The 26,991-nt window shown below is 44.6% G+C and overlaps 1 protein-coding gene across 1 annotated transcript; it reads left to right on the top strand.

Annotated features, from left to right (window-relative positions):
- Positions 1–11,112: 11,112 nt before the first annotated feature.
- On the top strand, positions 11,113–17,678 carry LOC138671636 (uncharacterized). Its single transcript, XM_069759812.1, has 5 exons — positions 11,113–11,186; positions 13,236–13,327; positions 13,376–13,380; positions 16,228–16,487; positions 16,639–17,678. The coding sequence occupies exons 1-5, from the start codon at positions 11,113–11,115 to the stop codon at positions 17,522–17,524; spliced, it is 1,317 nt and encodes a 438-aa protein (XP_069615913.1). The 3' UTR covers positions 17,525–17,678.
- Positions 17,679–26,991: the final 9,313 nt, after the last annotated feature.

Below are 26,991 nucleotides of genomic sequence, written 5' to 3'. Positions count from 1 at the left end.
CGGGCAGCAGTAGACAGGTCAGTGGAGGCCTAGTGGAAGGAGGGACCGCAGACAGGCTTCGAAGCCCTAACATAATAAATTGGGCTGGCTGTAGGCAATTTAAAATTGGTTCCAGGGGAACACGGGCGGCAGTAGCCAGGTCAGTGTAGTAGTAGTGGAAAGAACGGGCCGCAGACAGGCTTCGAAGGCCTAACATAACAAAAATTGGGCTGTAGGCAATTTAATATTGGTTCCAGGGGAACACGGGCGGCAGTAGACAGGTCAGTGGAGGCCTAGTGGAAGGAGGGACCGCAGACAGGCTTCGAAGCCCTAACATAATAAATTGGGCTGGCTGTAGGCAATTTAAAATTGGTTCCAGGGGAACACGGGCGGCAGTAGACAGGTCAGTGGAGGCCTAGTGGAAGGAGGGACCGCAGACAGGCTTCGAAGCCCTAACATAATAAATTGGGCTGGCTGTAGGCAATTTAAAATTGGTTCCAGGGGAACACGGGCAGCAGTAGACAGGTCAGTGGAGGCCTAGTGGAAGGAGTGACCGCAGACAGGCTTCGAAGGCCTAACATAAGAAAAATGTCAATACAATAGTATTGACAGTGCCAGGCATTGAAGGATGTCAGCGCATAGACTAAACATTGGTGGAGCTGTGAGAGAAAATTTTGCAAGTCGTAGAGCACTGTTTGACCTGGGGGGGGGACTGTCTTGTGGACGGCGGTACAGGCCCAGGGCCCCTCATATTACAACGGTGTGTCTGAAGTTGGGTGCGCACCACCACCGCCAGACACTTTATTGTACTATGAGGGACCTAGTGGCAGTGCCGTCGACCAAAAGCGGGCACACCCACCTCTTCAGACAAACAGTACTCTCACGGGTGCTGGCGCCAAGTGGCGATACCACGGCCCCGTGTGGGGACTTTGGCCATATAGGGAGGTGTTAACATGTCGGATGCTGGACAATCAGGTGCTGCAAATTACGAGATTGGAAAAGTCGTTCAGAATAGTCCACAGGCAAGACCTTTACATAGGAAAGCTAGGTGTCAGCCGGGCAAGGTGGGGCAAAAGATTTCGAAATCCAGTTGTGGTTCATTTTAATGAAGGTTAGATCATCTACATTGTGGGTAGCCAGACGAGTCCTTTTTTCTGTTAGTATTGAACCTGCAGCACTGAATACTCTTCCTGATAGGACACTAGCTGCCGGGCAAGCAAGCTCCTGCAATGCATATTCTGCCAATTCTGGCCAGGTGTCTAATTTTGATGCCCAGTAATCAAATGGGAATGACGGTTGAGGGAGAACGTCGATAAGGGATGAAAAATAGTTAGTAACCATACTGGACAAATGTTGTCTCCTGTCACTTTGAATTGATGCTGCAGTACCTGTCCTGTCTGCGGTCATAGCAAAATCACTCCACAACCTGGTCAGAAAACCCCTCTGGCCAACGCCACTTCTGATTTCTGCCCCTCTAACACCTCTGGTCTGCTGGCCAATGCAGCTCGTGTGAGAACGATCACGGGCGCTGTGTGCAGGGAATGCCAGAAGCAAACGGTCAATAAGAGTTGATTGTTTGGTTGCTAATATTAGTTCCAAGTTCTCATGTGGCATTATATTTTGCAATTTGCCTTTATAGCGAGGATCAAGGAGGCAGGCCAACCAGTAATCGTCATCGTTCATCATTTTTGTTATGCGTGTGTCCCTTTTGAGGATACGTAAGGCATAATCCGCCATGTGGGCCAAAGTTCCAGTTCTCAAATCTGTGGTTGTGCTTGGTTGAGGGGCAGTTTCAGGCAAATCCACGTCACTTGTGTCCCTCCAAAAACCAGAACCCGGCCTTGCCGCGCCAACAATTTCCACTGGCCCCGGAAAAGCTTCCTCATTAAAAATATAATCATCCCCATCATCCTCCTCGTCCTCCTCCTCCTGTTCGCCCGCTACCTCGTCCTGTACACTGCCCTGGCCAGACAATGGCTGACTGTCATCAAGGCTTTCCTCTTCCTCAGCTGCAGACGCCTGATCCTTTATGTGCGTCAAACTTTGCATCAGCAGACGCATTAGGGGGATGCTCATGCTTATTATGGCGTTGTCTGCACTAACCAGCCGTGTGCATTCCTCAAAACACTGAAGGACTTGACACATGTCTTGAATCTTCGACCACTGCACACCTGACAACTCCATGTCTGCCATCCTACTGCCTGCCCGTGTATGTGTATCCTCCCACAAAAACATAACAGCCCGCCTCTGTTCACACAGTCTCTGAAGCATGTGCAGTGTTGAGTTCCACCTTGTTGCAACGTCTATGATTAGGCGATGCTGGGGAAGGTTCAAAGAACGCTGATAGGTCTGCATACGGCTGGAGTGTACGGGCGAACGGCGGATATGTGAGCAAAGTCCACGCACTTTGAGGAGCAGGTCGGATAACCCCGGATAACTTTTCAGGAAGCCCTGCACCACCAGGTTTAAGGTGTGAGCCAGGCAAGGAATGTGTTTCAGTTGGGAAAGGGAGATGGCAGCCATGAAATTCCTTCCGTTATCACTCACTACCTTGCCTGCCTCAAGATCTACAGTGCCCAGCCACGACTGCGTTTCTTTCTGCAAGAACTCGGACAGAACTTCAGCGGTGTGTCTGTTGTCGCCCAAACACTGCATAGCCAATACAGCCTGCTGACGTTTGCCAGTAGCTGCCCCATAATGGGAGACCTGGTGTGCAACAGTGGCAGCTGCGGATGGAGTGGTTGTGCGACTGCGGTCTGTGGACGAGGTCTCGCTTCTGCAGGAGGACGAGGAGGAGGAGGAGGGGGTGCGAACGGCTACAGTCAACTGTTTCCTAGACCGTGGGCTAGGCAGAACTGTCCCAAACTTGCTGTCCCCTGTGGACCCTGCATCCACCACATTTACCCAGTGTGCCGTGATGGACACGTAACGTCCCTGGCCATGCCTACTGGTCCATGCATCTGTTGTCAGGTGCACCTTTGTGCTCACAGATTGCCTGAGTGCATGGACGATGCGCTCTTTAACATGCTGGTGGAGGGCTGGGATGGCTTTTCTGGAAAAAAAGTGTCGACTGGGTAGCTCGTAGCGTGGTACAGCGTAGTCCATCAGGGCTTTGAAAGCTTCGCTTTCAACTAACCGGTAGGGCATCATCTCTAACGAGATTAGTCTAGCTATGTGGGCGTTCAAACCCTGTGTACGCGGATGCGAGGCTAAGTACTTCCTTTTTCTAACCATAGTCTCATGTAGGGTGAGCTGGACTGGAGAGCTGGAGATCGTGGAACTAGAGGGGGTGCCGGTGGACATGGCAGACTGAGAGACGGTGGGAGATGGTATTGTTGCCGCCGGTGCCCTAGATGCAGTGTTTCCTACTACGAAACTGGTGATTCCCTGACCCTGACTGCTTTGGCCTGGCAAAGAAACCTGCACAGATACTGCAGGTGGTGCAGAAAATGGTGGCCCTACACTGCCGGAAGAGATGTTGCGTTGATGACTAGCTTCATTGGCCGAGGGTGCTACAACCTTAAGGGACGTTTGGTAGTTAGTCCAGGCTTGCAAATGCATGGTGGTTAAATGTCTATGCATGCAACTTGTATTGAGACTTTTCAGATTCTGCCCTCTGCTTAAGGTAGTTGAACATTTTTGACAGATGACTTTGCGCTGATCAATTGGATGTTGTTTAAAAAAATGCCAGACTGCACTCTTTCTAGCATCGGATACCTTTTCAGGCATTGCAGACAGCTTTAACCGGATGGCCACGCTGTCCTCCAACAGGTTTTGACTTTGCCACGCGTTTTGGGCAAGATACGGGCCCGGCAGATGGAACCTGTTGCGATGTTGATGCCTGCTGCGGCCCCTCCTCCTCCGCTTCAGAACTGCTGCCGCCTGCACCCTGTTCCCCCAATGGCTGCCAATCGGGGTCAAGAACTGGGTCATCTATTACCTCTTCTTGTAGCTCGTGTGCAACTTCGTCTGTGTCACCGTGTCGGTCGGTGGTATAGCGTTCGTGATGGGGCAACATAGTCTCATCAGGGTCTGATTCTTGATCAGCACCCTGCGAGGGCAATGTTGTGGTCTGAGTCAAAGACTCAGCTGTGGCTGTGGCTGTGGCTGTGCATCAGTGCACTCCATGTCAGATTCAACTTGTAATGGGCATGGACTGTTAACTGCTTCACTTTCTAAGCCAGGGACGGTATGTGTAAAGAGCTCCATGGAGTAACCCGTTGTGTCGCCTGCTGCATTCTTCTCTGTTGTTGTTTTTGCTGAAGAGGACAAGGAAGCAACTTGTCCCTGACCGTGAACATCCACTAACGACGCGCTGCTTTTACTTTTACCAGTTTCACGAGAGGAGGCAAAAGAGCTAGAGGCTGAGTCAGCAAGATAAGCCAAAACTTGCTCTTGCTGCTCCGGCTTTAAAAGCGGTTTTCCTACTCCCAGAAAAGGGAGCGTTCGAGGCCTTGTGTAGTCAGACGACGAACCTGGCTCCACAGCTCCAGACTTAGGTGCAATATTTTTTTTCCCACGACCACCTGATGCTCCACCACTACCACTACCCTCATTACCAGCTGACAATGAACGCCCCCGGCCACGACCTCTTCCACCAGACTTCCTCATTGTTTTAAAAACGTTACCAAACTAACGGTATTTGTTGCTGTCACACAACTTACACGGTGAGCTATAACTTCAGTATGATTTAGCTACCCCTTTACAGGTGGGTGAGACCACAACGAAAATCAGGCACAATGTTACACACTCTGTTGTTGGTGGCAACAAATGAGAGAGATGCCACACACGCAGGACTGTCACTGAAGCGCAAATGTAAATATTAATCTCCCACTGATTTGTTTGTTTTTTCTTAAAAGGGAGACTTTAGAAAAAAAAAATAATAAAAAAAAATGATTTTTTAAGGAAGAATTTATAAACCAAATAAAATGAAATGATTGTTTCAGGGAGAATTTAGAAAACAAATTAAAAAAAAAATAGGCTTTCTATGGCCCACTGAGCGAGAGAGGACGTACACAGGAGTCAGGAGTGGCACACAAGCCCAGAGGCCAATATTTATCTCCCACTGATTGATTTAGTGATTTTTTCAGGTAGATTTTGGAACCCAAATCAAGCAAAAAAATTAATAGGCTTTCTATGGCCCACAATTGGAGAGAGAGAGATGGCACACCCAGGAGTCAAGACTGGCACACAAGCAGAAAGGGCAATATTAATCTCCCACTGATTTGATTTTCTTTTTTTTTTTTCAGGGAGACTTTAGAAAAAAAAAATACAAAAAAATGAATTTTTCAGGAAGAATTTAGAAACAAAATAAAATAAAATGATTGTTTCAGGGAGAATTTAGAAAACAAATAAAAAAAAATAGGCTTTGTAGGGCCCACTGAGTGAGAGAGGACGCACACAGGAGTCAGGAGTGGCACACAAGCCCAGAGGCCAATATTTATCTCCCACTGATTGATTTATTGATTTTTTCAGGTAGAATTTAGAACCCAAATCAACCCAAAAAATAAATAGGCTTTCTATGGCCCACTATTTGTGAGAGAGATGGCACGCTCAGGACTGGCACACAAGCCCAGAGGCCAATATTAATCTCCCACTTTTTTTTTTTTTTTCCAGGGAAAATTTATAAACCCAATAAAAAAAATTATAAATAGGCTTTCTATGGCCCACTATCTGAGAGAGAGAGATGGCACGCTTAGGACTGGCACACAAGCCCAAAGGCCAATATTAATCTCCCACTGATTGATTTATTGATTTTTTCAGGTAGAATTTAGAACCCAAATCAAGCAAAAAAATTAATAGGCTTTCTATGGCCCACTGACTGAGAGATGGCACACACAGGAGTCAGGAGTGGCACACAAGCCCTGAGGCCAATATTTTTCTCCCACTGATTGATGTTGTGATTTTTTCAGGTAGATTTTGGAACCCAAATCAAGCAAAAAAATAAATAGGCTTTCTATGGCCCACTGAGTGAGAGATGGCACACACAGGAGTAAGGAGTGGCACACAAGCCCTGAGGCCAATATTTTTCTCCCACTGATTGATGTAGTGATTTTTTCAGGTAGATTTTAGAACCCAAATCAAGCAAAAAAATAAATAGGCTTTCTATGGCCCACTGAGTGAAAGATGACACAGACAGGGATGGCACTCTAGCAGAAATGCCAATCTTAATCTCCCACAAAAAAAAAAAAGGAACTGTCCTTCAATTACTATCTCCCTGCAGTAATCTCAGCCAGGTATGGCAGGCAGCAATAAGGAGTGGACTGATGCACAAATTAAATAAAAAGTGTGGACAAACAAACAAGATAGCTGTGCAGAAAGGAAGGAACAAGAGGATTTGTGCTTTGAAAAAAGGAGTTGGCTTGCACAGCGGCGTACACACAGCAATGCAGCTATCAGGGAGCCTTCTAGGGCAGCCCAATGAGCTACAGCGCTGAGGAAAAAAAAAAAATGTAGCTTCCACTGTCCCTGCACACCGAAGGTGGTGTTGGGCTGTGGAAATCGCTACAGCACAAGCGGTTTGGTGGTTAATGGACCCTGCCTAACGCTATCCCTGCTTCTGACGAAGCGGCAGCAACCTCTCCCTAAGCTCAGATCAGCAGCAGTAACATGGCGGTCGGCGGGAACGCCCCTTTATAGCCCCTGTGACGCCGCGGACAGCAAGCCAATCACTGCAATGCCCTTCTCTAAGATGGTGGGGACCAGGATCTATGTCATCACGCTGCCCACACTCTGCGTTTACCTTCATTGGCTGAGAAATGGCGCTTTTCGCGTCATTGAAACGCGACTTTGGCGCGAAAGTCGCGTACCGCATGGCCGACCCCGCACAGGGGTCGGATTGAGTTTCATGAAACCCGACTTTGCCAAAAGTCGGCGACTTTTGAAAATGAACGACCCGTTTCGCTCAACCCTACTTGTGACTAGTACATCTATCTTCAACCAGTCAGTAGTTGAGTCACAAGGTGGCGGTGCATAACTGTAGCAGCGCCGATAAAAGGTTAAAGATGGCAGCTTGTACAGTAAGTATAATGCTAGGGTCAAGGAAGTTACATTAAAGCACAACTCCAGCTCTGAAAAAATATGCTGAAGCAGTACTTTAAAACACATAAGGAGTCTGCAGACATTACAGCAAGCATTATTAATAGTGCTTAATGAACTAGAAACTAAACTATGGTGATATTAGCAGTGAATGTATTTTTAGTGAATAATACTGAAATAATAATAAGCACAATACTTTTTTATCTGAGTAACAGTGGGAGACCAAGGACAATTGTATTCACCTAGTATGGTTGTGTGACCACAATCACTAAAAGGCTTAAAAAAGCTGTCCACTATTTGGACAATTCCTTCTCATACCACACACTTAGCCCCAATAAAATAAAAAAGCCTATACTCACCTCCCGTGCTGGCGTCGTTCCTGCATTGTCAGCACTTGCTGTTCTGAGGCTCCCGTCCGGCATTGTGACACGTGACCTGGCACCTAATCAGCTTGGGCAGCATTGTCCCCACCTTCATGCAAACAGAACATGAAGAGGAAGTCAGAGAGCAGCCCGGACTTCCTCTTCATATTCAAGGACAGGTTCTTCCTCATGGTCACGTGTCACAACAATTATTAGGTTCTGTAGAAGGACGTAGATCTGGGTATTTATTATAATGGAATATAGGCTGAACTGGATGGACAAATGTCTTTTTTCGGCCTTACTAACTATGTTACTATGTTACTATGTTACAACAAACGAGAGCCCCGGCAAAAACAAGTGTCGACTCTCGGTAAGTATAAGATTTTTTTATTTTACGGGGTCAAAGCATTGGTTGTCTAGGATTAGGGTAAGACACCTGCAGACCCACAAAACAATACCAACAAAAATATAAAGAAAGGGTTAATTATGCAGGCCAGTGGATCAAGGGTGAGAGGTAATTGGTATCTAAAAGTGTGGTTTGTTTGTCAACGCTTTTCAAAGTTCAAAACTTATTTCTCAGGACAAACAAAAACATTCTGGTCATTCCTGATGAAGGAGTTTTGAACTTTAAAATGCATTGACAAATATGCCACATTTTTGAATACCAATTACCTTTCATCGTTGACTCTCTGGTAATGAAGAAATAACCCTTCCTTTTCATTTTTTATTCATGTTTTTTTAGTGACAGATCTGCTTTAAGGTAAATTTGTAGCATTTGTTAGAGATCAATCCAAAAATACTGTAAGAAATTGCAGAAAATTTCAGGATACAAGTCAGATAATGGGCAGAAACAGTCTTATTCCTTTTGTATACACTGTGTGCAGAATTATTAGGCAAGTTGTATTTTGATCACATGATATTTTTATACATGTTGTCCTACTCCAAGCTGTTCAGGCTTGAGAGACAACTACCAATTAAGTAAATCAGGTGATATGCCTCTCTGTTTTGAGGAGGGGTGTTGTCTAATGACATCAAAACCCTATATAAGGTGCGCTTAATTAATAGGCAACTTCCTTTCAGAAGAGAGATTTGACGGGCTCTGAAAAGTCCATAATTGTGAGATGTCTTGCGGAGGGATGCAGCAGTCTTGAAATTGTCAAACTTTTGAAGCGTGATCACCGAACAATCAAGCGTTTCACGGCAAATAGCCAACAGGGTCGCAAGAAGCGGGCTGGGCAAAAAAGGCGCAAAATAACATGAATTGAGGAAAATCAAGCGTGAAGCTGCCAAGATGCCATTTGCCACCAGTTTTGCGATATTTCAGAACTGCAACGTTACTGGAGTAACAAAAACCACAAGGTGTGCGATACTCAGGGACATGGCCAAGGTAAGGAATGCTGAAAAACGACCACCTTTGAGCAAGAAACATAAGATAAAAGGTCAAGACTGGGCCAAGAAATATCTTAAGACTGACTTTTCAAAGGTTTTATGGACTGATGAAATGAGAGTGAATCTTGATGGGCCAGATGGATGGGCCAGAAGCTGGAGAGAGCTCCACTCCGACTCAGACGCCAGCAAAGTAGAAATGGGCTACTGGCATGGGCTGGTATCAGCAAAGATGAACTTGTGGGACCTTTTTGGGTTGAGGATGGAGTGAAGCTCAACTCCCAGACCTACTGCCAGTTTCTGGAAGACAACTTCTTCAAACAGTGGTACAGGAAGAAGTCAGTATCGTTCAAGAAAAACATGATTTTCGTGCAGGACAATGCTCCATCACATGCCTCCAACTACTGCACAGCGTGGCTGGCCAGTAAAGGTCTCAAAGAAGAAAAAATGATGACATGGTCCCATTGTTCACCTGATGTGAACCCCATTGAGAACCTGTGGTCCCTCATAAAATGTGAGATCTACAGGGAGGGAAAACAGTACACCTCTCGGGAACAGTGTCTGGGAGGCTGTGGTGGCTGCTGCACGCAATGTTGATCATAAACAGATCAAGCAACTGACAGAATCTATGGATGGAAGGCTGTTGTGTCATCATAAAGAAAGGTGGCTATATTGGTCACTAATTTTGTGGGGTTTTGTTTTTGCATGTCAGAAATGTTTATTTCTAAATGTTGTGCAGTTATATTGGTTTACCTGGTGAAAATAAACAAGTGAGATGGGAATATATTTTGTTTTTATTAAGTTGCCTAACAATTCAGCACAGTAATAGTTACCTGCACAAACAGATATCCTCCAAAGATAGCCAAATATTAAAAAAAAAACACTCCAACTTCCAAAAATATTAAGCTTTGATATTTATGTGTCTTTTGGGTTGATTGAGAACACAGTTGTTGATCAATAATAAAAATATTCCTCTAAAATACAACTTGCCTAATAATTCTGCACACAGTGTATATATCACAGTCTATTCTGATCAGTCACCTGAAATGACAGGTACATGATAAGGAGCAAAATTAGAAAAAAAACTATTGACTATATATACTTACTAAACACATGTCCTTTTTTACATGGAAACAGCCAGCTGGCCTTTTTATCGCATTTCAATGTAAATTTCACACTTCTTTTTACTTTGTCTAATTATAACTCTAGTCAGGGAATAATTATCCTGCTTTTCTAAGTAAATGCGGCAACAGACCTACATGGATATTCTTCAATAGCTATCAGACGAAGGAAAGTTATATTGATTTTGTATCTTTTTTCTTTATAAAAAAAGAAAGAGAAAAAAAATCATAAAAGGAAAGAACAGCAACAGAAGACATGCGGGAGAGCATAAGCAGAATAACAGTTCTCATAGCTTGGTCATTGTGAAGATAGTACAAGCCTTTGTACTATCTTCACATTGCTTGTACAAATTGCTTGTACTTTCTATACATGGTAACACTGAGTTTGACAATTGAAAAAATTGTCATCATTAATTTTCTGTGTTACTATTTTTCCTAAGATTCTAAAATTAATTACTTATTTCCAAAACCAATGTAAATAAATGTAATCAAATTTCTAATTGTTTTTATTATTTTATTTTTAGATTGTATGTATATAATGGGTGTAAACATTGCTGAAATATATGATTGTAACCTGTTTTTATTGCCTATGAGCAGTATGCTTAAAAAAGAAAATGACATTGGTTGAAACGTTGCTGCTATATTATTTTAATGAATAAAAAAAAAAGATCTATTTTTGCACCTATGCTAGTGCTGCAGTCATGTTTTTGCATTGATAAATAGCAAGTAGATTCATTTTCAGTGCATCTACCAGTGGATTGATTTTTTTTCTCTTGTTACAGGAGTATTTCAAGATAACAATGAATTTCTGCAGTCTGATTGCATCTTGCAAATTCCTAACAGTGTGCAATATGCATGCTGTCAGGATTTCATTCTATTTGCCTGTTGTCAACAGTAGCATAGATAAGGGGGGGCAGAGGGGGCGGTCGCCCAAGACCCAGCGCTCTGAGGGGGCCCACCCAGAGCCACGCTACTGTAACTGCACCGCACACGCTGCGCGCTGATACAGTTACATTCTGCGGCAGAGCATGGAGAATAGATCTCCCTTCTCTGCCGCTGTGGGGCCCCTGAGCAGGTGGGGGCCCCACCCGTCATCTCAAGGTCAGCTGTATTGGCACCTAACCAATACAGCTCACCGCATTGATGACAGAAGGAGCATTATGCTCCATCTCCCATCATCCCCTTTTCAGCATCTGACGTTGCCGTCGCTGACAGCGGGTGTGATGATGTCACTACCCGACACCCGCTGTCAGGAGATGAGCGGGAGCTCGAAGCACCGCGGGAACAAGGAGGAAGAGAGGTGAGTATTTATTTATTGTTTTTTATGGGGACTGTGTTATACTACAGGGTCTGCCTATGGGGGTGCTGCTTTATACTACAGGATCTGCCTATGGTGGAACTCTTATACTACAGGGTCTGCCTATGGGGTGTTGCCTTATACTACAGGGTCTGCCTATGAGGGTGCTGCTTTATACTACAGGGTCTGCCTATGGGGTACTGTCTTGTACTACAGGGTCTGCCTATAGGAGTACTGTTTTATAGTACAGGGTCTGTCTATGGGGTGTTGCCTTATACCACAGGGTCTGCCTATGGGGTGTTGCCTTATACTACAGGGTCTGCCTATGGGGGTGCTGCTTTATACTACAGGGTCTGCCTATGGGGTACTGTCTTATACTACAGGGTCTGCCTAGAGGGGTACTGTTTTATACTACAGGGTCTGCCTATGGGGTAATTTCTTCTACTACAGGGTCAGAAAATGGGGGTGCTGCCTTATACAACAGGGTCTGCCTATGGGGGTGCTGCATTATACTACAGGGTCTGCCTATGGGAGTACTGTCTTATACTACAGGGTCTGCCTATAGGGTGCTTCCTTATATTATATTGAGGACTATCTGGCACATTACACTCTATGGAAGTTATCTATGTGGCCATGATACAGTGATGGGATTACAGGGAAGGGGCCATCATACAGTGTTGGAGCTATAAAACAGTTTGGAGGCTACTAAGGGGTCAGTATACTGTGTGGTTGGTACTAAGCAGTGTGGGGGCATTATACTGTGTATAGGGAAGCTGTACAGGGTGGAGATTCAGGACATTATTAAATGTAAAGTGGACACTTATTTTTATAGGGGAACTCAGGTTACTGTGACTGTCAAAGGGGCACACAGAGGGCATTATTACTTTCTAGGGGCAAAATATGGGCACTGCTTTCTGGGGCACTTGCACTCGGTATTACTATATTCTTGTGACGATTCTAAGAGGGAAAACGGGAAGTGGACCCTCTAGACCGTGACGACGAACCCCCCACGGACGAGCTGACTAGATAGACCTCCCCCTATAAAGGGAGAGTTAGGGGCAGGCCCGTGAGGGACTATCGCCACGGCAGCTGGAGGATCAGGACGGGAGAGGACCAAGAAGAGGCAGAGATAGTAGGACCACAGGAGAGTTCTGCAGAGAGACAGAACGGGCGGGTATAACGGGAACACTGCAGAAACACAGACCGTGCCGAAGCAATGTAGAGAGACAGGGACAGACAGAGGTAAAACAGTGACACAGGGACTGACGGAGGTAAAGCAGTGACACAGGGACTGACGGAGGTATAGCAGAGACACAGGGACTGACAGGTGTACTGCAGCAGAACAGGGACTGACGAAGGAATTGCAGGGACACAGGGACTGACGGGTGAACTGCAGCAGTGCAGGGACTGATGGAGGCACTGAAGGAACGCAGAGGCTGGCAAGGTACTGGAAAGACAGGATTAACCCTAAGTCAGAGGGAGACGAACTCACAGAGACCAGGAGAGGCCAGGAGCACATGAAGGAACAAATGATAACCAGGCACAGAGGGACGGCAGGAAGCAGTTTAAATACCTAGGCAGCGGAGCACCTCCGGGTACCAGTCCTTCAGAACCATAGAGAGGACAATAGGAGCGCCGACTTCCGGGTACTAGTCCTCCAGGACCAAAGAGGAGACGAAGAGGAGCGCCAACAGAAGATCAGAAGTTTGCTCACGCAGCACTGGACCTGGTATGCGGGCGCACGGGAAGCAGGGGCCGGGAGCGAGTGCGGAGGGAAGGACGCTGCAGAAGGAGAGGTGCACCGGGACGGCAAAAATGGGTAAGTATGACAGGGCAGGGGAGGCAGCAGCAGCGGTATGATAATTCTAGAAAATTGCTTTAGAATTTAGAAGGCATAGAGATCCACACAGCAGGTGCAGTAATAGGGACACATATGGCAGCAGCGGCTCAGTATTGGGGTATCAGCAGGATAAGGAGTTTGTGCATGTTGGGAATAGATGGTGATGGCTGGATTATGATAAGTGAAACGTGTCTTTGTTGTATTCTCTGCAGCCGAGTACTGGCTGGAAGAAGTTGTCATGTCGGTCTGGGCCAGATGGGAAAGATGGGAAAAATGAAAGAATCTAACAGAAAGAACGTCAGCGGTAAGTCATTATATGTAACTGTGCTGTGATCTCTGATATGTCCTGTAGGACTGGTATCTACCACTGACAATATGGCGTTAATATCTATGTTGGTCTTTATATAGAGATTATCTGCAACAGTGTGGTCATCTGCTGAGGTTCTCCTCCACTATTAGGTTGCGTCATCATGTTGTTATCAAGGTTACCTGGTTAGGGACCCACTCAGAAGCTTCACCCCCCTGATCCATAACCCTAGCTACGCCTCTGGTTCAGAACAATAAAACATAACATTTATCAATGTAAATCAAAATGAATATCCCATGGAGGTCTGGAGTTGGAATGATACTCAAAATCAAAATGGAAAATCAAATTACAGGCTGACAAAACTTCAGTGGAAATGCCTCATGACAAGGAAAGATGCTCAGTATTACGTGTGGTCTCCACATGCCTGTATGACATCTCTACTGTACAATGCCTGGGCATGCTCCTGATGAGGTGGCAGATGGTCTCCTGAGTGATCCCCTCCCAGATTTGGACTAAAGCATCTGCCAACTCCTGGACAGTCTGAGGTGCAACGTGACATTGGTGGATGGAGCGAGACATGATGTTCCAGATGTGCTCAATCGGATTCAGGTCTGGGGAACAGGTGAGCCATTCCATAGCTTCAATGCCTTCATCTTTCAGGAACTGCTGACACTCTCCAGCCACATGAGGTCTTCCATTGTCCTGCATTAGGAGGAACCCAGGGCTAACCACACCAGCATATGGTCTCTCAAGGGGTCTGAGGATCTCATCTCGGTTAATAATGGCAGTCAGGCTACCTCTGGTGAGCACATGGAGGGCTGTGTGGCCCTCCAAAGAAATGCCACCGCACACCATAACTGACCCACCACCAAAACGATCATGCTAAAAGATGTTGCAGGCAGCCGGACGCTCTCCTCGGCATCCCCAGACTCTGTCACGTCTGTCACTTATTCTCAGTGTGAACCTGCTTTCATCTGTGAAGAGCACAGGATGCCAGTGGCGAATTTGCCTATCCTGGTATTCTGTGGCAAATGCCAAGCATCCTGAATGGTGTTGGGCTGTGAGCACAACCCCCATCGGTGGACGTTGGGCACTCAGACCATCCTCATGGAGTCAGTTTCTAACTGTTTGTGCAGACACATGCACAATTGTGGCCTGCTGGAGGTCATATTGAAGAGCTCTGGCAGTGCTCCTCCTGTTCCTCCTTGCACAAAGGCAGAGGTAGAAGTCCTGCTCCTGGGTTGTTGCCATCCTACAGCCCCTTCCACATCTACTGGTGTACTGGCCTGTCTCTTGGTAGCACTACCAGCCTCTGGACACTTTCCTGGAAAGCTCCCAGGCTCAAGTTCATATGAGGACAACCAGCAGAGGGCGCATCACCGCGAATGAAGGTAACTACAGGTCATTGACCTACATTACCTTCATTCCCAGGGGTTTTACAGGCACAAGCACAGCTGCATTATAGCAGAGCTCCTGCCTGTAAAATATTTTAACCCCTTCAGATTGATTTACATCGTGGGACGTTACAGATCATCGGAAGGTATGTATATTGTTGGTTTATTATTTTTCCTTTGTTACAGAGTGAGGGTCTTCAGGTGGATTGAGAGAACAATAAAATATTCAAACAAACTGTGTGTTCATTTCATTAAAATAATTTTTAATAATGTGTGTGTGTTTTTTAACCATTTCATGCTATTGGATTAATAATGGATAGGTGTCAGAATTGACGCTTCTCCATTATTAATCTGGCTTAATGTCACCTTACAATAGCAAGGTGACATTAACCCTTCATTACCCCATATCCCACCGCTACATGGGAATGGGAAGAGAGTGGCCAAGTGCCAGAATAGGCACATCTTCCAGATGTGCCTTTTCTGGGGTGGCTGGGGGCAGATGTTTTTAGCCAGGCGGGGGCCAAAAACTGTGAACCCTCTCCAGGCTATTAATATCTGCCCCCAGTCACTGGCTTTAATACTCTGGCGGAGAAAATTGCGCGGGAGCCCACGCCAATTTTTTTCACCATTTAACCCTTAAATTTAATAGCTAGATTGCCCAAATTTTGCACATACACACTACTAACATTAGTAGTATGAATGAATTGAATTGAATGTATTGAATGAATTGAATGAATTGAATTACCGGCTTTCCGCTATATCGGGCTGAAGTAAATATTAATATATATATATATATATATATAAATATATATATATATGTGTCTCAATGAGATATATATATATATATATATATATATATATATAGACAGTATATATGTTTTTATGTTTTTTTGAGAACATGGATCCATTGTATGTCTTTATGTCGGTTTTGCAAGCCTGCGAGAAAATCTCGCAGCACGGATGCCATACGGATTACATACAGAGGATGCCAAAGCCAGGACATGTCAGCTGTTTTGAACAGCTGACATGTGCCTGTAAGGCTACGTTCACATTAGCGTCATGCGACGCAGCGTCGCCGACGCAATGCACGACGCTTTGGAAACGCACGCAAAAACGCACCTTTTTTGACGCAAGCGTCGGACGGATGCGTCGTAAAACGCAGCGTTTTTGGTGCGTTTTTGGTGCGTTTATACAAAAAACGCAGCGTTTTACGATGCATGCGTTGTCAAACACTGATTAGATCTTTACACACAATTTAGTGTCTAGACACTAGATAACACCACCAATGAATAGAAGAGGGTGGGTTTAGTGTCTAGACAATCGATAATGCCACCAATGGGTAGATGGGGGTGGGTATTAATGTAATAGTGGTATATATACCCCGGCATACATTATTTCCAACCATAGAGCATCAAGATGGATCGTCCCATGGAGAGTATCTACCTCACTTTTCAGCTGAAATTAGCCCTTGCTATAGCTTATGCTTTTGCCTGTCATGAACAGAGGAGAAGAGACAAACTACGGAGAAGGATTTGTCGGCATTTTTGGCTACACCCTATAGTGGAAGTCCGAGAGAGTCGTGGAGCCTACCATTGTCTGTTTGGCGAATTAAATGAGAACCAGGACAAATACTTCGAATACACCAGGATGTCAAAAGACAGCTTCCGATATCTGCTGCGTCTGGTGGAAGGAACCATTTCCAGGCAGGACACGCAGCTCCGTAAATCGATTTCCCCTGAGGAACGTCTGCTGGTGACTCTACGGTACGTAATGGAATGTGAAGGATTTATATGTTCTTGCCATTTTTTAAAGTAACGTGTTTTGTTTTTGTGGGGTGGGGGATTGTAATTAAAAATGAAAAATTCTTTCATACCAATTTAATTAATTATATTTATTTATTTATCTTCTTGTCAGTTTCCTGGCTACCGGAGAGACATTGAGATCACTGCATTTCCAGTTTCGGATTGGAGTCTCCACACTGTCTGGGATTATTGCCGACACTTGCCGCGCATTGTGGGACAACCTCCGGGAGGAATTTTTACCCATCCCTACAAGAGAAATCTGGCTTGCCAACGCCCAAAAATTTGAACAAGTGTGTTCTTTCCCTAACTGTATTGGAGCCGTGGACGGGAAGCACATTAGGATTACCAAGCCTTCAAGAAGTGGATCTCTTTTTTTTAATTATAAAAAATACTTTTCCACCGTGCTGATGGCAATTGCAGGTGCGGACTGCAGGTTTATCGCTGTGGACATTGGAGCTTTTGGTCGTGCAAATGATTCACGGACATTTAAGGAGTCTGATATGGGCCGAAGATTGTACAATAACAATTTTAATTTCCCCCAGCCACGACCTCTTCCCAACACCGACGGCCCGGCCCTGCCATTTGTTGTTGTTGGTGATGAGGCTTTTCAAATGAGTGGCAACCTACTTAAACCTTACTCAAGTCGTGGGTTGGACCGCACCAAAACTATATTTAATTACAGACTGTCCAGGGCCAGAAGAACTGTGGAGTGCGCCTTTGGCATCCTGGTCTCCAAATGGCGTATCTTAGGATCCGCCATAAATTTGAAAATTGAGACAGTGGATGAGGTGGTGAAGGCGTGTGTGGTTCTCCACAATTTTATTATTGATAAAGAGAGAGTCAACGTGGAACTTGATGAACCCATTCCAAATCCATTGCCTGATTACCAAGCTCATCCTCTGCGGACAACTGTGGAGATTGCTCATATGAGGGACCAATTTGCTGCATACTTTGTTTCAGATGTTGGGCGTGTTTCATGGCAAGATCAAATGGTTTAATTCTTCGTGTTATGATGTCATGTAAACACCGTGTAGTCCATGTCATTTAACCATCCTATGTTTGGTTATTGTTATAATGTCCCCTGATTTTCTAATGCGTTGTGTTTTGAAATAAAGTTCTTGTGCCTTTCCGTTTTCACCAAACAAATCTCCTATACGTTTTTTCATAGTAATAATAGAATTGTAAAATCCAATATTGAAAGTAATGTGTGTCACACAAAATTTGTGTGTTCCATAGTTTTGACGTATAATAACATGATTGGCTCCCACCTTGTCAAGCATTTTTAATCCTGCAGACTATTTGCATATGGAACCTGGCTTGACAAGGAGGGAGACGATCATGTTTGCAAAACTCTACAGAGTTAACACTATTGTACTCAGGATGGTAGAAATCGTCCTGAGTCAAATAGTGGCGACACTGTGAACATTGCTTCCACCTCACCTGACCAATAATCTTAAGGTACATTAATAAAAGTATTATCCAACGATACCGACCAGTGATACGACTGGATCGAGATCGTTGTTTAGTTGTCGCGTGGTTGCTGGAGAGCTGTCACACAGACAGCTCTCCAGCGACCAAAAAAGAGCAAGTCCCGTGTAATCTGGGTAAAAGCGCTTTGCCACACTCACGATGTTTACCATTGTAAATGTAATTTTAAAAATTACCAAAAACCCTTACACTCCGGTGTGTGAAACGTCCATCGCCGTCAACTTCCCGTACTGTGGCAGCCCTAAAGCACAGCACAGCGTTTATTATTAAGTCAACGGTGTGCTCAGCTTTACGGGCGTTAATCACAGTGTCAGTGCGGAAAGATGACGGCGAGGGACGTGGTAGACACCTTTTTATATTTGTGGGGTATTGTTCACTTTTTATTTGAGTGTTTAAAACAGTGCGCTAGTAACCCAATATTCCCTTGTTTAAAACAAAGACATCGCTGGATCGGTCTAAACTCGCCGATCCAACAATGACAGCGTCTGATCAGTCCAAAAAAAATTCCAAATCATTCGCTGACACCAAAAAACTCACAGCAGGGGCTCAATCGTTTTACGATTTCAGAAAAGATAACGTTGGTTACACAGAAGAAACCAACTTTATCTATACTGAAATCGTTGTGTGATGGTACATTGTAAAAAACTTGACATATTGAGCAATGCTGTTTGTGTTTGTAACATCTGAGTACAATGAGCGACAGCCCTATAAAAAAAGGAAATAACAAAGTGATACAATATTGTCACACATTGCACATCAGGTGTTACAAAGACAAGATTTGTGTGTACGGCGCAAGGTGTGATTTGGTGCAAACTTTATTTGAGACAATAAAAACAAAATTTTTTTTGAAAAAATATAACAAATTTATTTAGGGTACAGAAATAAAATTGGGGAAAATGTTTTTATGGGGTACCAATATCCGCAACTAAAGGGGATTCATATCCCACAGTTTTTTGGGGTGTAAAGGAGACCGAGGAGGAGGAGGAGGACGAGGGGGAGGAAGCAGCATACTCTATCACACTAGACGGGATGCCGACATCAATCCAGGAAGTGGATGGTGGTGAGACGTGGAAAGTAGCAGGTGAGGGAGGAGGAGGGACGACCAGTGTCCTTGGCTGGCTACTCCGGCTCCGGGTCGACCCAGGCTGTGTTGATGGTGTACTCCTCATTGACCCAGGCTGGGTACTGGGTGTGCTCCGTGTAGACCCAGCCTGGGTACTTGGTGTGCTCCGGGTCGACCCGGGGTGTTTTCTGGTGGTACTTAGGGGAGCAGCCATAGCCAAGGACGTACTGGTTGTTGTTGTCGTCATTCGCTTCTTCTTCTTTTTCCTCCTCTCTCCCTCTGGGTGTGGGTCGGCACCCCATCTGTGTCCCCTTGAAGGCCTGTCAGGCTCAGAACTTTGGGGCTCTGTTCTGTGGTGGCGGTGGCGGTGGCGGTGGCCCTCAGCACGCGGAGCTCTGTGGTGGTGCTCTGCAGCAGGAGTCGGAGTCATGGCAGCCAGCGATGGTACTGCGGGCATATTTGTCGCTGACTGCATGACCCGAGCCTGCTGCAGAGCACTGACATATAAATTGTTGCAGCCCTGCATGAACGAAATCTGGAGTTCCGGCGTAAGATGTTCAACCATGCCGTTGTGAATGGCACTAAAAAAATGTTTGGCCGGCCTCGAGAGATCCGTTTCGATGTTTTCAAGACGCCGTTCGATATTGCACATTTTATCGCACAGCGCCTTGAAACCATTCTGAAATACGGTGCTCAGATGTAAAAATTCGGACATGGGCGCCCTGTCCAAGGCCCACTGACGCTGTCGGGAAGACCCGAAGGAAGGAACGCCAGAGGCCTTGGCCAGGGGAACATCTGATGGACCGGCTGCCGGTTCACCAGATTGTGTTGGTGCAGACCTGCTCTCGCTGTGGGATGGCTGCGATAGTTCAGATGGCGCTTCACAAAGGACCGCTCCAGAGGGTCGGACAGTCTCGCGGGTGCTGCTGTGTGTTCTGTGAAAACATAAGGAAACCATTAGTATACAAAATATCACATTTCACATGCATCATTAAACTTTACCGCCAGGTATCCATTGCCGCCATAAATATTAAACTATTTTTAATATTGACACTGCATATGCACCTCAATATTAAAAAAAAGGTATTTCTAAATAGTCAACCAAGGTTGTGGTTTGCAACGCCAGACAATTATGCTTACGTTGGAACTGCCATGACGTCACGGTCATGTGACCGAGACGTCATCACAGGTCCTGCGAGCTGAGCAACCATGGGAACATAGCCTGCCTTGCAGTAGAATGCATGCCGTATCTATTATATTTTTCTTTTTTGTGTATAAAAAATCGTGGATACACCTGGATGGGTAATATACTACTCCACTATGAAATATTGGCTGGGCTTGGACAATCTACTATTTTTATGTATACTTCAGATTTTAGTGAAATTGCTACAAGTCAAGCTCACCATTGCAGTAATCCCAGAAGGGAGCCGCTGTGTCAAGTGTGAGAAGACCAGAAATGAATTACAAATTCAAGGTCAACGAGGTGTGAAAAGTAGAAACAAAATTCACTTTAATCAAAAGCAGAGGATGAAACATCTGCACAATACAATAAAAACACTATCTACGCGTTTCAGGTCTGATGTTCCCTGTCACCTGAAACGCGTACATAGTGTCTATTGCATTGTGCTGATGTTTCATCCTCTGCTTATGATTGAAGTAGATAAAAGTATGTATTTTTTACTTTTCACACCTCGGTGAACTTGCCTTTTTTTCTTCATTTCTATACTTGGGACTTGCCAAAATAAATGGCTGGGCAATAAGCTACGTGGCTGGAATGTAGTATGTGAATATGCATGTTGTAAAAACTAGGTGTGTGCATAGGTACTATACTTACTCTCTGCTTTCAAGGACCGGTCGCAAGAACTGCAGTATACGGTTATACTTGTACACCGAGGTCCTTGAAGCGGCAGCACCACTACGAGTCTGTCCCTCCTTTTTCAGGCCCCTCCGGAAGCGGTCCTTCATGGAGCGCCATCTGGTCTTCAATTGTTTAACTGTGTATAAAGATAAAAAATAAAAAAGGTTTTAGATAATATATTGAAAACGATTACGCAACCGTGTGCAATCCCAATAGAAGACATCACAGACGGTTGTGTAATCCTGGCATGATGGGTCACAGCAGCATTTTGGAAATACTTACGGAAACTAGCTTTAGCCTTGGAGGAAGCGCTGTCGAAGCCATCCCACAGCGATTGTGCCACCTCCAACCACAGACGCCGCAATATGCCCTGGTCCGCGTGCTGGGGGTCACGGCTGTCCCACAACGGGCCCAGTGCTTCTATTGATGCCACCATAAGGTCGATATTAAGTGGCTCATCCAGGGCCCGTTGTGAAACCTAAAAAAAAATAGAAAATATTAATGTTTGAAAGATAAAAAAAATTGTCCCTACCTCCTCCACCGCCACCTACTACACACAACACCACAACCTCCCACCACCCCCCATACCCGCAAAAAATAAAAAAAAATTAAAAAATTATAGGTTTGAAAGAAATACTTACGCTCCGTCCTGCAACCACAGCTTGGCCCCGTGGTCCCTGCTGCTGCTCCCTCTCTTCCTCCTGGTTCTCCTCCTCACTTGAAGAAGCCTGCAAAATAGTTTACCAAAAAGTTGAGTGACCCATCTACAAATGACAGCGAATATAGTAAGCAATAGTAGATCATGTACTCACCGGACTCCTCAGCGGTGGGGTATTGCTGGAATCAGTGCCGCTGGCCATGACTAATAATGCAAATCTGAAATAAAGAACAAAATAACATTGATCCTATGCTCCTATGCACAATCCAACAATATATATAAAAAAAAAAAAAAAAATATTCATTTAAACCACCAAGAACATTGCACTCCAACTGAACTAACGCTGAGCAAACAACACTGCCACATTGATTAGATTAAAGAAACAATGGCAGAGACAACCCAATGGCAGAGTACAAAAGCCTAAAGATAAGAAAACTAATCTACAACAGACCCTATGTAGTAATCCCAAAAAAGGTTTTTTTTTGTTTTTTTTTAAAAGTACAGAATGAACGGAGCAACACAAAAAACACAATATTTTTTTTTTAAGTAACAACACACAAAAGGTAAGGGCATAAACATTAATAACACACCGTACTTTACAATAAAACCGACAGGGACGGAGACAATAAAAGGCCATACAACGCCATACATCACAACCATAAACATACAACGATGTCTTTACACAACCACAGTGCAGAACATAATACACATCTTGCAATAAAAAATTAATAAATGTAATAAAAGGGCGCAGAATCATTCTATACTATCATACTTTAATATAAAACCGACAGGGCCGGAGACTATTAAACGCCATCATATAACGCAAGAATAAAACATCACAACTGAATTCAAAAAACACCACCAAACCAAAAAATGGAAACGAAAAATCTATCCTAGAAAGAACAATAATCTAGGCCGCAGGCAATGAAACGCCATCCTATACAACGCCATACATCACAACCAGACTAAAAATACCACAATATCTTTAACCACAGTGCAGAATATAAAAACCCAACTTGCAAAAATAATTTTAAAAAACATGTAGAAAATGCAGAGAATCATTCTATACTTACATCTCTGGACAGCGGATGAGAAGACTGTAGTAGGAGTAGATGTACTCTGTAGTGTAGCCTGCAGCAGAAGTGACAAACAATCCAACATTTTCTTTATATATGGGGGATGTTTTTCTCACTGTTTGCACTGTCTAGACACTGTCTAGACACTTTTTTGTTTCTTTTTATCTAACGACGCATGCGTCGCACAACGCACGCAAAACGCACACCCGCGACGCAAGTGCGTCGTCAATACGTTTCAATGGGAAATTGTAACGCATTGACGACGCACGAGCGACGCAAGTGCGACGCGCGCGTTTTTTTGACGCTACAAAAATGCTACATGTAGCGTGTCCGACGCCACCCAGGTGCGGTGAAACGACGCATGCGTCGTGTGTTTTACCAAAAACGCACGACAACGCAACGCATGCGTCCCCAATGATAGAGATAGGGGCGCATGACGCATGCATTGCCGTGCGTCGACGACGCAGCGTCGCATGACGCTAATGTGAACGTAGCCTAATAGCGGCGGGTGAAATCGTGATTCACCTTCCGCTTTTAACTAGTTAAATGCTGCTGTCAAATGCTGACAGCGGCACTTAACCGGGGCTTCCTGCCATCGGGCCAGAAATGAGTGCATCGCTGACCTCCGATCCTAGTTGCTGATGCCAAATTGCTGTGAGCGCCACCCTGTGGTCGGCGCTCATAGCAATGCCGGAATTCAACTACATAGGAGCGATCTGATGATCGCTCCCATGTAGCTGAGCCGATCGAGTTGTGCCAGCTTCTACTTCTAGCCTCCCATGGAGGCTATTGAAGCATGGCAAAAGTAAAAAAAAAGTTTAAATAATATGAAAAAAAATAAAAAAAATAAAAGTTTAAATCACCCCCCTTTCGCCCCATTCAAAATAAAATAAACAAAAAAAAACAAACATACACATATTTGGTATTGCCGCGTTCAGAATCACCCGATCTATCAATAAAAAAAGGATTAACCTGATCGCTAAACAGCATAGCAAGAAAAAAATTTGAAACGCCAGAATTATGTTTTTTTGGTCGCCGCGACATTGCATTAAAATGCAATAACGGGCGATCAAAAGAACGTATCTGCACCAAAATGGTATCATTACAAATGTCAGCTCAGCACGCAAAAAATAAGCCCTCACCTGACCCCAGATCACGAAAAATGGAGAAGCTACTGGTATTGGAAAATTGCGCAATTTTTTTTTTTTTTTTTTTTTTTTTTTTTTTTTTATAGCAAGGTTTGGAATTTTTTTTTACCACTTAGATAAAACGTAACCAAGACATGTTTGGTGTCTATGAACTTGTAATGACCTGGAGAATCACAATTGCAGGTCAGTTTTAGCATTTAGTGAACGTAGTAAGAAATCCATACAAAAAAAAAGTGTGGGATTGCACTTTTTTTGCAATTTCACCGCACTTGGAGTTTTTTTTTCCCGTTTTCTAGTACATGACATGCTAAAACCAATGATGTAATTCAAAAGTGCAACTTGTCCCACAAAAAACAAGCCCTCACATGGCCATATTGACGGAAAAATAAAAGTTATGGCTATGGGAAAGAGGAGAGTGAAAAACGAGAACGCAGATACGGAAAAGGGCAAGGTCGTGAAGGGGTTAAGCGTTCCCTTTATTTTTTTGAGCAGTGTACATATGCCAGGCTTGAAAATGTGTAATGGGATTTATTCTTTCTCAGTAATATGCATGCAGCAGTACTGTATACAAACTATAATTTAATTTGGTATCATCACTGTTATCTATAGTTCTCAATCGTCCAGGATACAGCAGGACTGTGCCACCATCCCAGCAAGTCAGGGTTGTGTCCCAACTTCCTCTCACTCACTTTATCTCTCTCTCATTTTCTCTTCATCCTTCCATAGCACCTCGCAGGAGGAGGAGAAGACGACATATCTGATCTGCTTACACTTAGGCCACTTTCACACATTCAGTATTTTACCTCAATATTTGTAAGCTAAAATCAAATGTGGAACAATCAGAAGAATGGTATAATAGAAAAACATGAACTACTTCTGCATTTTTCACCCACTCCCGGTTTTGGCTTACAAATACTGAGGTAAAGTACTGGCCAAATATTGAAAGTGTGAATGTGGCCTTAGTGTTCACTCACACTTGCATATGTCACGGCTAAGTGCTATCTATCTGATGTCTTATTCGATAGCACTCGGACCAAACTTATGCTATAAGTCAGTGCACATCTGCATTTTTTTCTTATGTGATTAAATATGACAAAACAATCACAGCATGCTGTGAGTGCATCTGATGATCAAATCAAGTGCACCCATCCCATGCAAGTATATGGGTTGCATTTGAAACATCAGACTTCACTCAGATTTAATCCAAGATGCAGTGAAGAAGATGGAGAAACTAAGTTCTCTATCTTTTGCGCACCTGTTCTGTGATTCATGTAAGAGAAACATATCCCACTCCAATGATAATCAGCTCAAACTGTGACAGAGTTTAAGCCAAGTGTAGATAGTAGGGTTGAGCGAAACGGATCGAACAAATTGAAAAATCGCCGACTTTCGGCAAAGTCGGGTTTCGTGAAACTCGACCTGATCCTAGTGTGGGATCGGCCATGAGGTCAGCGATCAGCGCGCCAAAGTCATGTTTCGTATGACATTTTCAGCGCCATTTTTCAGCCAATGAAGGAGGACGCAGAGTGTGGGCAGCGTGATGACATAGGTCTCGGTCCACACCATCTTAGAGAAGGGCATGACAGTGATTGGCTTGCTTTCTGCGATGTCACAGGGGCTATAAAGGGGCATGCACGCCGACCGCCATCTTACTTCTGCTGATCTTAGCATAGGGAGAGGTTGCTGCAGCTGCATCAGAAGAAGGGATATAGTTAGGGAGGGAAGATTAAGACCAAAACTGCTTGTGCTTGTAGTGATTTCCACTGTCCAACACCACCTTTTCTTTGCAGGGACAGTGGAGTTTATATTTTTGCGCATCAGCTCTGTAGCTTACTAGGCTGCCCTATAAGGCTCCCTGATAGCTGCATTGCTGTTTGTACGCCGCTGTGCAAACCATCTGCTTTTTTAAAAGCAAAAATCCTGTTGCTCCTTTCTGCACAGTTTTCTTGTTTATTTGTCCACACTTTTGTGTGCAGCAGTCCTTTTTATTGCTGCCATACTTGTCCTGAGATCATTGTAGGGAGATTGAATTTGTACTACAGTCCTTGTATTTTTTGATATATCTTCCAGCCACGTTCTGCCACTTACATTGTGTAGTGTAATTCACTGGGCCTGAGTTTTGGTGCCGTCTCCCCCCCAAAAAAAGGGAGATTTAAATTGGCACTAAGTGGATCTACGTCACAGTTCTGTTAGTTTGTCGTACATCTTCCAGCCACGTTCTGCCACCTACATTGTGTATTGTAATAAACTGGGCCTGAGTTTTGTTGCAGTCTCCCCCCAAAAAAAGGGAGATTTAAATTGGCACTAAGTGGATCTACGTTACAGTTCTGTTAGTTTGTCGTACATCTTCCAGCCACGTTCTGCCACTTACATTGTGTAGTGTAATACACTGGGCCTGAGTTTTGTTGCAGTCCCCCCCCAAAAAAAAGGGAGATTTAAATTCTCAACAAGTTTATATACACCTTCTACCTTGTTTTACAGTACCATATAACGGTTGTTATTTTGGTTAGATTTTTCAAAAAATGAGGAAGTCTGATGGTAGTGGGAAAAGCAAAATAGCACCAAAGGCTCGAGGTGTTGAGCCAGCGTCATCGTCTGGCTACACAAGGCCTCGAACGCTCTCTTATCTGGGAGTAGGAAAACGGCTTTTAAAGCCGGAAAAGCAGGAAAAAGTTTTGGCTTTAATTGCTGACTCAGCCTCCAGCTCTTTCACCTCATCTTCAGAAGGTACGAAATCTAAAAGCAGCGAGTCGTCAGAGGATGCTCCCGGTCAGGAACAAGTCGCTTCCTTGTGTCCTTCACCCAAACCAAAAGTGAAGGATGCGGCAGGCGACACTACAGTTTACTCCATGGAGCTCTTTACACATACCGTGCCTGGGTTAGAGAGGGAAATTGTTAAAAGCCCATTACAAGATGAATCGGACATGGAGTGCACAGATGCACAGCCACAGCTAGATTATTATGCTGTTCCATTGACTCAGATCACTACATTGCCCTCGCAGTGTACTGAGCCAGAATCTGACCCTGATGAGACTATGGTGCCCCGTCACGAACGCTATAGCACCTTACACGGTGACACAGAGGAAGGTACACATGACATTGAAGAGGAGGTGATAGATGACCCAGTTGTTGACCCAGATTGGCAGCCATTGGGGAAGAGAGTGCCGCTGCCAG

The sequence above is a fragment of the Ranitomeya imitator genome, chromosome 3, assembly GCF_032444005.1.
Source record: "Ranitomeya imitator isolate aRanImi1 chromosome 3, aRanImi1.pri, whole genome shotgun sequence".
NCBI lineage: Eukaryota > Metazoa > Chordata > Amphibia > Anura > Dendrobatidae > Ranitomeya > Ranitomeya imitator.
The sequence above is the reverse complement of the archived record's forward strand: the minus strand, read 5'-3'. Positions and strand labels throughout refer to the sequence as shown.